This window comes from Chanodichthys erythropterus, chromosome 3, assembly GCF_024489055.1.
Source record: "Chanodichthys erythropterus isolate Z2021 chromosome 3, ASM2448905v1, whole genome shotgun sequence".
Taxonomy (NCBI): domain Eukaryota; kingdom Metazoa; phylum Chordata; class Actinopteri; order Cypriniformes; family Xenocyprididae; genus Chanodichthys; species Chanodichthys erythropterus.
In genome coordinates this window covers 30,268,214-30,281,168 of record NC_090223.1, presented here as the reverse complement: position 1 = coordinate 30,281,168, position 12,955 = coordinate 30,268,214, and the positions used below count along the sequence as shown (strand labels likewise).

Genomic DNA, 12,955 nt, shown 5'->3' with positions numbered 1-12,955 from the left:
CTCGGCCTGGTCCAACAGAGAACATTAGAGAGCGAGAGTTTGAGGCCTGTAGACTCAAATACCTGTCCTAATTAATTCTGCATCCTCAATCCCATGATTCAAAATGCATGGGCCCGCTCATGTGAATTGTGCACTTTTTTGCTAACTGCTAAGGTTAGAAGTTATCTGCAAAAAACATTAATATAAAATATAAATAACCCAATGCTGAAGCCACTCCTAGAAAACAGTTAACCTGGATGATGGCTAAATTATGACACATTGAGAGAGTGAGTGGAGAGTTAATGTGGAGCTCATCACAAGCAAGGCAAATTAATCATTAAAAAAGCATCTTGCCTTCTGACGTCAAGTTGTGTAGAGGTTAGGGATTCCCTTCACATCAGATAACGGAGGACACCCCTCTAAAGGTGGTTGGGGGGTGCTTGAAGGGGTTTCCCCCTCCACGGCCCTCACATCAGTTTGATATGTCACCTTTTTTCCGCTGAGTCACGGAAACACCGCCGTCCCTCAATGAGAGCTTGCTTAAGTACTGGAGATAAATCAAATAAAGCAATAATTTGGGGTGTGTCATTTGCTGATTAACCTTTCATCTAGAGTGATGATTCAGGACCCTATTACTTTCTGGTTCCTTTTCCTGTGTCTTATTACTCGTGTAATTACGACACTAAACCTGGTCACATCATTTGATCGATTGCAAAATATATTTTATTGAAGTTTTGTTGTTTTTCATGGGAATATCAGCCAATTTGTTGACATTACCATTCATCACATTACATGTGAACGGATTATATAGATTTTAACTAATGATATTTTTATTTAATTTAATTTTTCAAATGGTTTTGAAAATGCAGCCTGTTATTCTGTGACATTTCCTCCCTTAAAAAATAACAACACTTAATCTTTCTGACATCATATGTGAGGACATCGTAACTAGACTTACTTTACAAAAATATATACTTTCAATACAATTTCCTCAATTTCAATGTATGATTTATTAGTGAAAATACCAAAATGTACTCATGTATATTTAAATGATGAATTTGAAAATCTGCAATGGCAGGATTTAAATAAAGTGGTTGTATATTTAGGATTGTGGGGAAAACTCTGAATTGAGGAAAGCTGCCCACTATGTTTATAGCGATTATAGCCCTGGTACATTGGGCCTGAGGTGAACACGGCTGGGAAAATCATTTCTTGAAAGATGTAATAATTCAACTATGACATGACTCAATATCCATGCACCCTTTACCACTGCACTCACATTTACATGAGCTTCCAGAAAAAAACATGCAATTTATATACAACAACTAAAATTCCTTTACAGTATTTAAAGTCAAAACAACAACTTATGTGACTGACTGTGATCCATTACCTGAAACATGGAGATGGCGGTTGCCCAGTGGTCAAGGTTCTTGGGCTGCCATTAGAAAGGTTGAAGTTTCAATCCCAAGTGACATAGATTAAGAAAACAGAGCACTTCTGACATCTTCATGGATCATTACCACTGTACCCTGGAGCAAGGCAGGTTGCTCTACACCGATCCCGCTCCTGGAAAGAGCCACCTTCCTGCAGAGCTTAAATCTACCCCTAATTGAACACATCTCAACCAGCTAATAAAGGTCTTCAAGATTGCGAGAAACTTCCAGGCAGGTTGGAGCACAACTCTGCAGAAAGGTGGCTCTTCATGAGCAGGATTGGACAGGTCTGTCCCTGCAATTATGATGATCCACAAGAGTCCATGGGGAGGAATAAACACTTTCATGACAGGTGCTTTAGAGCACCTTTTCACTGGGGACATCAGGCAACGATTACAGTCCAATGACAACACATAAATGATGTCAGCATTTTTGTGGCTAGAGACCTTTCAGGAGTACAAGAGTAATTAATGCTCAGTCCTGCAATTATGAGACCTATTAAGGGATGGAAAAACAGCCTCTCCAGAGAGAAGCGTCACGTGACCTGTGATGTGAACAACATGTAACCGAAGCCAAGCGCCCTGTTGCATGATTACTGGAGAGACTGAGCGGGAGTTTTCATCATAGAGTGTGTGTGTGTGAATGCTAAAGAGGGTTTTTGTGACTTGTAGTTTAATGTTTGACACTAAAACAAAAGCTGACGTCTTCCATTTGTCAGTTACTGAATAAAGCTGTTAAGTAGGATTGTGAATATTTTCTCTGACAATGATTCAATTTGATTAAAATATATATTGAAATGCATGATTTGTTTAGATTTGTCTTGATGTTGATACAATTCATAGTGGTTGTTTTTTTTAAAATATACACTGTAAAAATGGATAATGTAGGCCTACTGGCAGAAAATTACCAGGACATTATCCAGTAATTTTATGGACATTTCCATTAACCCTAAAACACAATGCAATGACGTTTAAAATTCAAAATACATGTAAAACCTGTAAAAAAAAAAATATACGGAATAAAATTAATACAGTACATTGTGCCCTATTTTACGCATTGTTTTTAGAGTGTAGTAAAATCTTGCCAAAAATCATACTGTTTTACATTAACAGGCTAAACATTTGCCTTTTGAATGAAAAATATGCATAATATATTGGATATTATTAATATCTAATCATTAATTCAATTCTGTAATGAACTGAATGTTCACTGTCAGAAGTATTCTTTTTTTTTTACACTGCTATTTAGTATTCATGCTCTTAAGTGTATATCTGCTCTCCACAATAACACCAATGTGTCATACACTAAAGTGTTTGTATGATATTATTCCCCAGTGTTCATGCTATACTGCACATATTATATTGTACAGCACACAGTGTGTATGTGTAGGTGTGTCTCTTCTGCAGTCTCTGGTGTTTTATGATAAAACACACTAGCTGTTCTGTGATAACCACACACACACACACACACACACAAACTATCACCAGCTGCTTTAAGGGCGTTTACAGAATTTTCATTTTGAAAATTACAGTGTTCTCTGAATTTTCCTCATATTATCTTTGCCTTAATAAGCATGTTGGCACCATTACATTTAACACTTGGGTATAATGAAATGTTGGTGCCAGGGCCTTATTTGTGTTTTATCTTACCAAAGCAAAGATGTGTTATGTTGACTCTGAACTTAATCATCTTTTTTAATGTTTTTGTTTAATGGACAATTTTCATAAAGCTCTAGTACTACACACCTGACTCTTGTGAAATACTTCACTGCAAATGCTTGCGGTTAAAAAAAAAAAAATCTGTTATTTGCATGTATGAAACCTTCTTTATTAAAGATGGCTTAGTTTAAACAGTTTCACCCCTGTTTTGTTAATGCATGAACAGAAAGGAATATGATAGCAAATATACTGAACAGCAACACAGTTGCATTGAGAAACGCCCTCTACTGCTGGAGAAAAATGGTTACAACCTGAAGGATTTCAATAAAAGAATTCACTGATAATGTTTATTAAATTTACTAGCCTAAAGCAAAGCAGTTTATAAAAAAGGTTACATTTTAGGAAGCCTATGTGACAAAACTTAACTCATTAAAACAATCTGCAAATATTTTCTTCAGAATCTATTTATTTTTACATTACATGGAGCACAGAAATAGTTTTATAAATCTAAACTGAGGTGCCAATTACCTTTGAGCTACACTGTGAAAAATTATAAACTCAATTTACTGTTTATCCAATGACAAAATTTAACAAAAGTTCTCATGTTTTTGGAAGTAAAACTCAAAAAAGCCCATGCAATTAAGAAACTAAATATGAGTTTTATTATTTTATTATTATTATTTCTTTTGCAGTGTAGTTAAATCATCAGTTTCAATAATCTAGGACACCTCCCCCACCAATAATTGGGGGAACAATTGTCCACTACCCCCTTTTTTGTCTAATTCACTATAGAGTTCATTCTAATAACATAATCTTTGATATTCTACTCAACTTTAAGTAATGTAAAAGATTTATGTAAGGTATAAGAACAAGATTAAACATGCATTATATTTTAAGAATAAAAGGATTATTCTGTCTGTCAAATGAAAAGAAAAATAAACTCTTCTCTTCACTATCTTCTTTATTACTCTACTTCAGTTATAGTTTTCTGGACTAAGGCCTCATACCATAACTTTTGAACTTTAAGTTACGGCAATCATTTACGTCCAAAAAACTAGAGCCATAAAGGAGACAAGTGAAGATTTTTTTAAACAAATAAACCGTTTTCTGCAAAAGACCAATAAGATGTTCATGTGGATCGGAGAGAGGAGATGGGAGCTCATCTCCGCTGAGATGGTAATGAGGATCAGAGGTCAAAGCATTAGAGGATGATGCACTCTTTGCGGTTTCTGGTGATCTTTTCTGGCTTTCCATCCTTAGCCTTACCAATGGCCTCCATAATCTAAAGGAATTGGACAAAGGAAAATTAGGAAAAGAACACAACACTACTAGTTAAATTTGTAGACAAACTTGACCATACATTATTCATTATCTAAATTAGTTTGTTAGACAAATATAAAATTGTGCTGAACTATACATTTCTGGACAAAACTTTGTTTAAATTGATCATTTGTACAGGATATTGCAGGAAGAGCAGTCAACAGTGTTCACCATAGATGAGAAACCGTTCATAGCCCAGGGTGAACCTCATGAGTGAATGTCCATGAGTGCACAGAGCTGCAATCTATTGATTTGTTTCACATTTTTGGTAAAACACGCTCTCACAATTCAGTCTGTTATTCCATAAAGCTGGCTTAAAGGGTTAGTTCACCCAAAAATGAAATATCTGTCATTATTACTCACCCTTATGTTGTTCCACACCCTTCCACTTTATTTCATATACAGAACACAAATTAAGATATTTTTGATAAAATCTGATGGCTCAGTGAGGACTTTCAAACACCCAGAAAGCTATGTATTAAAAACAGTTCATGTGACTACAGTGGTTCAACCTTAATGTTATGAAGCGATGAGAATACTTTTTGTGCACCAAAAAAAACAAAATATCAACTTTATTCAACAATATCTAGTGATGGGCGATTTCAAAACACGCCCCCAAGTGGTGAAACATTAAAATTTCAAAACACTTATGATGTACTGAAATCATGTGACTTTGGCAGTTTAAAACACGCTCTGAACCACTGATTCAAAACAAAAAATTCATAAAGCTTTGAAGCTTCATGAAGCAGTGTTTTGAAATCGCCCATCACTAGATATTGTTGAATAAAGTCGATTTTTTTTTTTTTGTAGCACAAAAAGTATTCTCGCTGCTTCATAACATTGAGGTTGAACCACTGTAGTCACATGAACGGTTTTAAATATGTCTTTAGTAGCTTTCTGGGCATTGAAAGTGTAAATCATCTTGCTGTTAATGCAGGCCTCACTGAGCCATCAGATTTTATCAAAAATATCTTAATTTGTGTTCCGAAGATGAACGAACGCCTTACAGGTGTGGAACGACATGAGGGTGAGTAATTATTGACTGAATTTCAGTTTTGGGTGAACTAACCCTTTAAACTTATAAAAATGCAAATAGCAAATGCATGATACTAGATTTATAATAATAAACCTGAAAATTACTGGTTGAAAAGGTACTAATTAATTTTATATATATATATATATATATATATATATATATATATATATATATATATATATATATATATATATATATATTATATATTCATATATACACACACACACATATATATATATATATAAATGTGTGCATATCCATAATTGGGCTCAGGTGCAGGACAAAAAAAAAAAAAAAAACAACAACAAAAAAAACAATAAATGAACAAAGAAAAACAATGTCCACAGCATTGCAAGTGCTCTTTGGTCGGGTCATAAAAATTAGAAAAAAAGAAAGAAAAACTCCACGGCACTTCTTATTTTACTTCTATTACTGTTACTACTTCTATTATATATAAAAAAAATAGTTTTGTACTAGATGAAGAGCCTTGGATTTTTTCCTCTTATTGTTAGGATGCATTGTGCTTTACAGACTATTAGGCACCACACATTACAAATAAATATGAAAAATGCATATTTTTTTGCAAAAAAATATTTTCTGATGCTTACATCCTCATCATAAGGAAAACCACCCATTTCTAACTTTGAGAAGACCAGATGTTCATTGATCTCTATCTCAAAACTTCCTACAGGGAAAAGGAAAAAGAGAGTATGTTAATGACCACAGATAAAGGTGACAGTGTTACTTTTAACTACACAAACTTTCATCTATTATTAATGGTGATTTTAGCTCTCTTTAAAAGGTTTTAAAGGGATAGTTCACCCCAAAATGAAAATTATATCATCATTTACTCTCCCTCAAGTTGTTCTAAACCTGTATGAAAAAGAAGATAGGCTATTTTGAAGAATATTGGCAACCAGTTGATGGACACCCATAGTATGGAAAAAATAGGCTACATACAAAATACCGAAATAATCTTAAAAAATATCTTCCTTTGTGTTCAGCAGACGAAATTCAAACAGGTTTAAAACAACTTGAGGGTGAGTAAATGATGACAGGACTTACATTTTTGGGTGAACTATCCCTTTAAGTAAGTTAAAAGAGAATTAAAGTTTTTATAAAACACTACTGAGTAATATGTGGACAGTCAGATAGACACTGTACTCAACAACCTCTCCTGCCCACGAAGCCAGACACCTCCGCATCAGGAAACATCGCGCTGATGTCTCGCTTCAGCTCATGGAAGCGCGGCGCGTAGCCTCATCCGCCGCTGGAGGGTTACAGAGAAGTATTTTTATTTTAGTTTAAAATATGCGCACTCATTTCTGTGTGTGTAACCGGCTTTTTCAGAAGTGGCCACACGCGATCGCTGAAACCGGTTTCTCCACATCATACGATAACAAATACCAGCGGTGTCAATCAACGTTCTTCTTCCCCCCCCGAAATGAATTGGTTGAACCGGTCCACAAAACATTTGAACGACTCATTCACGGTCTGAGTGATTCTTGAGTGAACAACTCAATGACTCATTGTAATGATGTGCATTTTAAGCATTGTTTAATGTAAATACAAATCATATTTAAGTTTTAACCGATCTCATGAATCATGGCTGCGACCAATTGAATTTGGACACAAGAACATTAAATATAATTAGTTATTTTAAAAAGTAAGAAAAAGAAATATACGGCTACATATGACTTTATTTGAACATTTTGGAGTATGTATGCTGTATAAAAGTCACGTTTGAAATGTCAACAAGAACCATGCGATGAGGTAAACAATCGCTGGATTGGATTTTGAACCGATTCTTTAAACGAACTGTTCAAAAGAACCGATTCGCGGTAAATATTCGTATTTCCCAGACGCGTTCGGAGTATTCCTCCTTTATGGGCATCACATCTTCTTCAGTATGCGTGTTTGAAGACTAAGTATGTAGTACACAGCTCTGTTTTTTTATACATGGCCATAACTTGGCCAACACAATCCAATGTATTCGCATTTAAAGAAGCTGCTTCTGATTTAAAATCATATTTACAATAAGGAACAACAGTAAAGATATGTAAATGAGCTTACCAGTATTCGACTTTAATCTTCACCACCATGATGCTTGTCTATAGATGCCGACCTGTGAAGGTTAATGACGGCTACCTGGTTGTTCGAGGAGACCGAAAACAACACACGCACTGACTGGACACACCTGCGTCAGGTAGCCTATGGTTACACCCTGCCTGCTTATCTCCACCTGTTTGACACGCCTACAGAGTTTCCAAACACCAGTAACTGCTCATCATCACGGTTAATGAGAATGAAACTCCTTCAGAACTTCTCAAAATAAGTGTAAACAGATGCATAAAATTATTATTTTCAAAGTACACTAAAACCCTGAAGTACTGCTGAAAAACAGAAACATCTCAAACCACACTAACCGTGTTTAGCCTACAGACTGTGAAACTAGTTTAAAGCCAGTTCTGATGGTTTGCTGGTTGACAAGCTTGAAAACCATTTAAGGTTGGTTTAAGCCTATTTCAACAGGATATGCAGCACTGAGTGCAAAATAAAATGGGTTACAAGGTTTACATTTAGATTTAGTGTGCATTTATTGCTGAAATACAAATAGTTGCTTTTAAGTTAGGACAACCTGACAAACCCCCTTGTTTTTTTAAATAACAAAATCATAATTCACAAATACTTGAAAATCCATGTGTTATTTAACGTCAACAAACCATGTTAAAAAAAGCAGCTAAACGTCACTGTCCTACACTGAATCATATTTGATCTACTGCCTTAGAGACAGAAAAAACTACTAATTCCTGTTAAACTAAAAATAGTAATTTCCTATTGCAATCTATTTAAAGTTCCAAAATTACTTCTAGTGTATAAAATCTTTGTGATGAATGTGGAATGTGCAACATAATATCAGATTAAATACGATTAATAAAATCTAACATTAAAGTTTGTTTATATATATCTATATATATATATATATATATATATATATATCTATATATCTATATATATATATATATATATCTATATATCTATATCTATATCTATATCTCTATCTATATCACACACACACTTACTGTGTAAACACAAACTTTTATGTTGGATGCAATTAATTGATTTGACAGCAACAAACAGAACTGGGAGTCAAAACCGGATGAGAGCTCATTATTTTATTAACCAACCGTACATGTGCAGTGTCAAACTGATGTTCAGTAGTTTCTAAAAACACAAAACAAAAATAACACAGTCATCATGCGGCAGTCTCTACAGGTTGTATAAATGCCCTTAAACCAGCTATTTGGTTTCATTTAAAGACAATGAATTCTATAACTACATTAATAAAAAAAAAAAACCCAACTACTGCGCAAAATACTTGCAAGAGGCAATCACCTGAGCTTTGACACCAAGAAAAAAATTGGTCTAATATACAGCCAACAGTACTTTCAACAAACATTTCAAGTACTCACCAATATTAAATTAATTTATTTGAGTTCTCTTCATGCTGATATGGGATGGTGGACATTAAGGGACACTTGCAAAATGACAATTCATGCACTCATACACCCAAAAATTTGGCTGACCCGATCTTTAGGCATTCCCTTCTTACAGCAATGGTTTTAATGCATTAGTACTTCATCACACATTTGTAAACCATCCAAAACAAAACAAATAAAAAGCAGATGAACAGTGACTCCAGTAGGCAATTTGGCTTTAACCCAAAAAAAAAAAAAAAAAAAAAAAAAAAAAAAAATATATAAAAGGGATATTTCACCCAAAAATTAAATTGCTATAATTTTTCCAAACCTGTTTGAGTTTCTTTCTTCTATTTTGAAGAATGTTGGTAACCAGACAGTTGACGGCAGCCGTTGACTTCCTTGGGAGGAAAAATATACTATGGAAGTCAGTGGCGTCCATCAACTGTCTGGTTACCAACATTCTTCTAAATATCTTCCTTTGTGTTCAACAGAAGAAACTGAAACAGTTCTGGAACGACATGAGGGCGAGTAAATGATGACAGAGTTTTTGTTTTTGGGTGAACCATCCCTTTAACCCTTCCGTTGGCCTCCTCCTCACCATCCCCTCATCTTTCTCCTCCCACTTAAAGGATGCACAGACAGCAGGCCTCATACCATAACTGCTCACTTTAGAGTTACGGTAATCATTTACGTCCAGCACCCAGAAAGGAGGAGTGAAGAGAAGGGGACATTTAAGGATCCTGCACCAAAACACGCTTTTAAAACAGAGCCGTTCAAAATCTTGACATTTTAGACTTCTCCAAGGAGTGACTCCGGTGTCTTGAGAGACAAAAGTGAAGGGTTAAGAGGTGAAACTTTAGAGGATGACACAAGGAGGCTGGCTCTTGGTGATCTTCTCCACCGGCTGGCCATCGTGGGCTTTTTGGATAGCATCCATAATCTTGTGGATGAGATAAAGGAGAGATGCAAGCACACATATGAAAAACCATTAACTTTTTACAGGTGACAATGTGACCAGCCTGTCCAGTGGCGAGATATTTACTCACATCATCCTCATAGGGGAAGCCACTGGTTTCCAGCTTTGAGAAAATCAGTTTTCCATTGATCTCGATCTCAAAGCTCCCTGCAAAAGAGAAACAGAAGGGCTCATGATGTTTGCTCAAAATAATTATTATTTTTGCATAAATGGAAATCTTCGAATGATCTGCAACGTACCTTGGCGACCGACGAAGCCACTCACATCCGCATCAGTGAACTCAGCAGTGAGGACCCGCTTGAGCTCCTGAAAGCGGGGCTCGTACCCTCATCCACCACTGCAACACACAAAAGTCTAAATCTGATCTGAATGCTTCTCAACATGAGTTTTATATGACAACAAATAGACATAGCAGGAAAAAAAGTCTGAACTGTAATACCATAATTATTACTGTAATCACTGTAGTAATTGAGCTCATACTGCACTAAAAGGTTGCACATACTGTAACTTTCCTCATAGTTATTGTGTTAGTCAACCAAATAAAATGCAAATACACTCACATTTTTTCAAAATTTGTCACATTAATAATATGTTAAGCAATAAAGAAAATAATGTTTGTCCAAATCACTAATTAAAGTTACTCCAAAATGTTACTGATATTATTTCACTCGAGAGACTGGATGGGTGTTCCTTAATCTGTACAGGCGGAAAATCTCTTTCCTAAGCGACTTATAGCATACTTGCTGTAGTAAAATCCCATAGAACATGAAACATCTTAAACCTCAAATCTGTAAACCAATTCTCTATCAAACTATCAATATATATTATGAGATTTTGGCTAAAATACGATGCGTGATAAAGCGGTGCATAACACTTATCCATAAACAGATATAGGAGCTGGAGATCATGAAGGGTGTTGTGATGATAACACACACACACACACAGAGCAGAGCTAGCAATCTGCATGAGCTGCTTAATCTACCACATTTCTGAAGGCATTTTAACTAAGCAGAGAATAAGGTTTGTAAATCACAACATTTCAGATTATTTATAAATACATCTATTGTGAAAACACTCACCAGTATTCAACTTTTATTTGCACAATCATGTCTGAATGCCTCGATGCGTGCTTTAACGCAATTGTGTGCTTCCGTGTCTTAAATAAAACTAAACCTCTAGCGCCTCCTATCAGCTGGAAGAGGCACTTTAATGACAAAAACGCAGCGCATCAGAAACGTGTCGTTGAAAAGCCACACGATGGCAGCAGGCATTAACCCAAATTCTTCTGCGAGTGAGCCCATGTTTTTTGCTTCTTGGAAAGCCTAATGACACAAACTGCGAGCCTTTAATGAAAAAGATGTTTTAAAGTCTATAAAATTATGTGTTTTATTCCTGGTCTCTCAGCTACAACCTGTGATAATCTACAAAGTCAAAATATAATTTTAGGCTACTTAATATCATGTAAAAAACAATATCATTTATTATCATTTACTGGAGAGGGATTAAATGAGTGAACTAAAAACAATTTTACATTTTCTATGATCTTGTTAGTGACACTTACATTATGGCAATAATAGGCTGTTTGAATTTAAAAGTTAAATTGCATAGATAATTCCTGTGGATTTAAAGGGTTAGGTCACCCAGAAATTAAATTTCTGTTGTTAATTACTCACCCTCATGTCGTTCCACGCCCGTAAGACCTTCCTTCATCTTCAGAAAACGAATTAAGATATTTTTGATGAAATCCGAAGGCTCAGTGAGGCCTGCATTGAAAGAAAGTTAGCTTTAAAGCTTTACAAATCTTTTGTTTCGAATCAGTGGTTTGGACCGTGATTTCAGTAAACGAGGCTTCGTTACGTCATAAGTGTTTTGAAATTTCAATGGTTCACGTGACTTTGGCAGTTTGATACACGCTGATTCAAAACCAAATATTTGCAAAGATTCGAAGCTTCATGAAGCAGTGTTTTGAAATCGCCCATCACTAGATATTGTTGAATAAAGTCGTTATTTTGTTTTTTTTGGTGCACAAAAAGTATTCTTGTCGCTTCACAACATTAAGGTTAAGCCACAGATTTTTTGGTAACCAGACAGTTGACGGCAGCCATTGACTTCCTTAGGAGGAAAAATATACTGTAGTCACACGAACTGTTTTAAATATGTTTTTAGTAGCTTTCTGGGCATTGAAAGTTGAAATGATCTTGCTGTCAATGGAGGCCTCACTGAGCCATCGGATTTTATCAAAAATATCTTAATTTGTGTTCTGAAGATGAGTGAAGGTCTTACGGGTGTGGAAGGACATGAGGGTGAGTAATAAATGACAGAAATTTCATTTTTGTGTGAACTAACCCTTTAAACAACGGTCCTGGTTATAATACATACAAAATAATGCAGGACATCCAAAAGACATCAACAGAACTCATAATAGCATGAGATCTCAAACATGGACCAACCATTTGCTCCATCGCTGCCTGTGAAAAAAAAACATAATAGACCAAAGCTTTTTTTTTTTTTTTTTCAAATTGAGCCCTGATTGTTGTTAAGATTGAACACGACCGCTTCTACTGATGACTCACCCCTGAAGTCATTTTCACAGAATAATGCACTGATTTGCTGTGTCATTTGTCATTAAGGGCCAGGTGGGTTTCAAATGAGACACGGTGATTTGAAGCCGTATTACACCATTATGGGCTCATTATGATGAAGTCATATGGACTCATGACTTACACCACACGGCAATGGTTTTGACAGGGCAAGTGAAAAGTGTCAGAGAGGAGAGACACAGATGCATCATATTTCGAGCTTTAGTTTATATCCAGCTTCCAACGTTTTCTCCTGCATTTATTGATAAAAAAGGACAGATAATAGTCCTGTAAATCCAAATAACAAGAAATTATATTAATATGAAAAATAAAAATCTACTCTCTCAGGAAGAAATGTGCAAAATTGTATCTGTAAAGGGACAACTTTGTACCTTATTTACACCTAAACTGAATTTACTTTAACACTATTTATAAATATTAGGATTTAAACATATTACGGTTGTAACTTACAATTGTCTTGTAAAATAAACA

At 35.3% G+C, this 12,955-nt stretch overlaps 2 protein-coding genes across 2 annotated transcripts; both read right to left on the bottom strand.

The window, feature by feature from the left end:
• Positions 1 to 3,263: 3,263 nt before the first annotated feature.
• selenow2b (selenoprotein W, 2b) lies at positions 3,264 to 7,632 on the bottom strand. The gene is made up of 4 exons (XM_067373088.1): positions 7,500 to 7,632; positions 6,599 to 6,696; positions 6,035 to 6,111; positions 3,264 to 4,352 (listed from the first exon to the last, which is right to left on the bottom strand). The coding sequence occupies exons 1-4, from the start codon at positions 7,526 to 7,528 to the stop codon at positions 4,272 to 4,274; spliced, it is 285 nt and encodes a 94-aa protein (XP_067229189.1). The 5' UTR covers positions 7,529 to 7,632; the 3' UTR covers positions 3,264 to 4,271.
• Positions 7,633 to 8,588: 956 nt separating this feature from the next.
• On the bottom strand, positions 8,589 to 11,051 carry selenow2a (selenoprotein W, 2a). The gene is made up of 4 exons (XM_067373073.1): positions 10,964 to 11,051; positions 10,124 to 10,221; positions 9,955 to 10,031; positions 8,589 to 9,848 (listed from the first exon to the last, which is right to left on the bottom strand). The coding sequence occupies exons 1-4, from the start codon at positions 10,990 to 10,992 to the stop codon at positions 9,765 to 9,767; spliced, it is 288 nt and encodes a 95-aa protein (XP_067229174.1). The 5' UTR covers positions 10,993 to 11,051; the 3' UTR covers positions 8,589 to 9,764.
• Between the last annotated feature and the right edge of the window lie 1,904 nt (positions 11,052 to 12,955).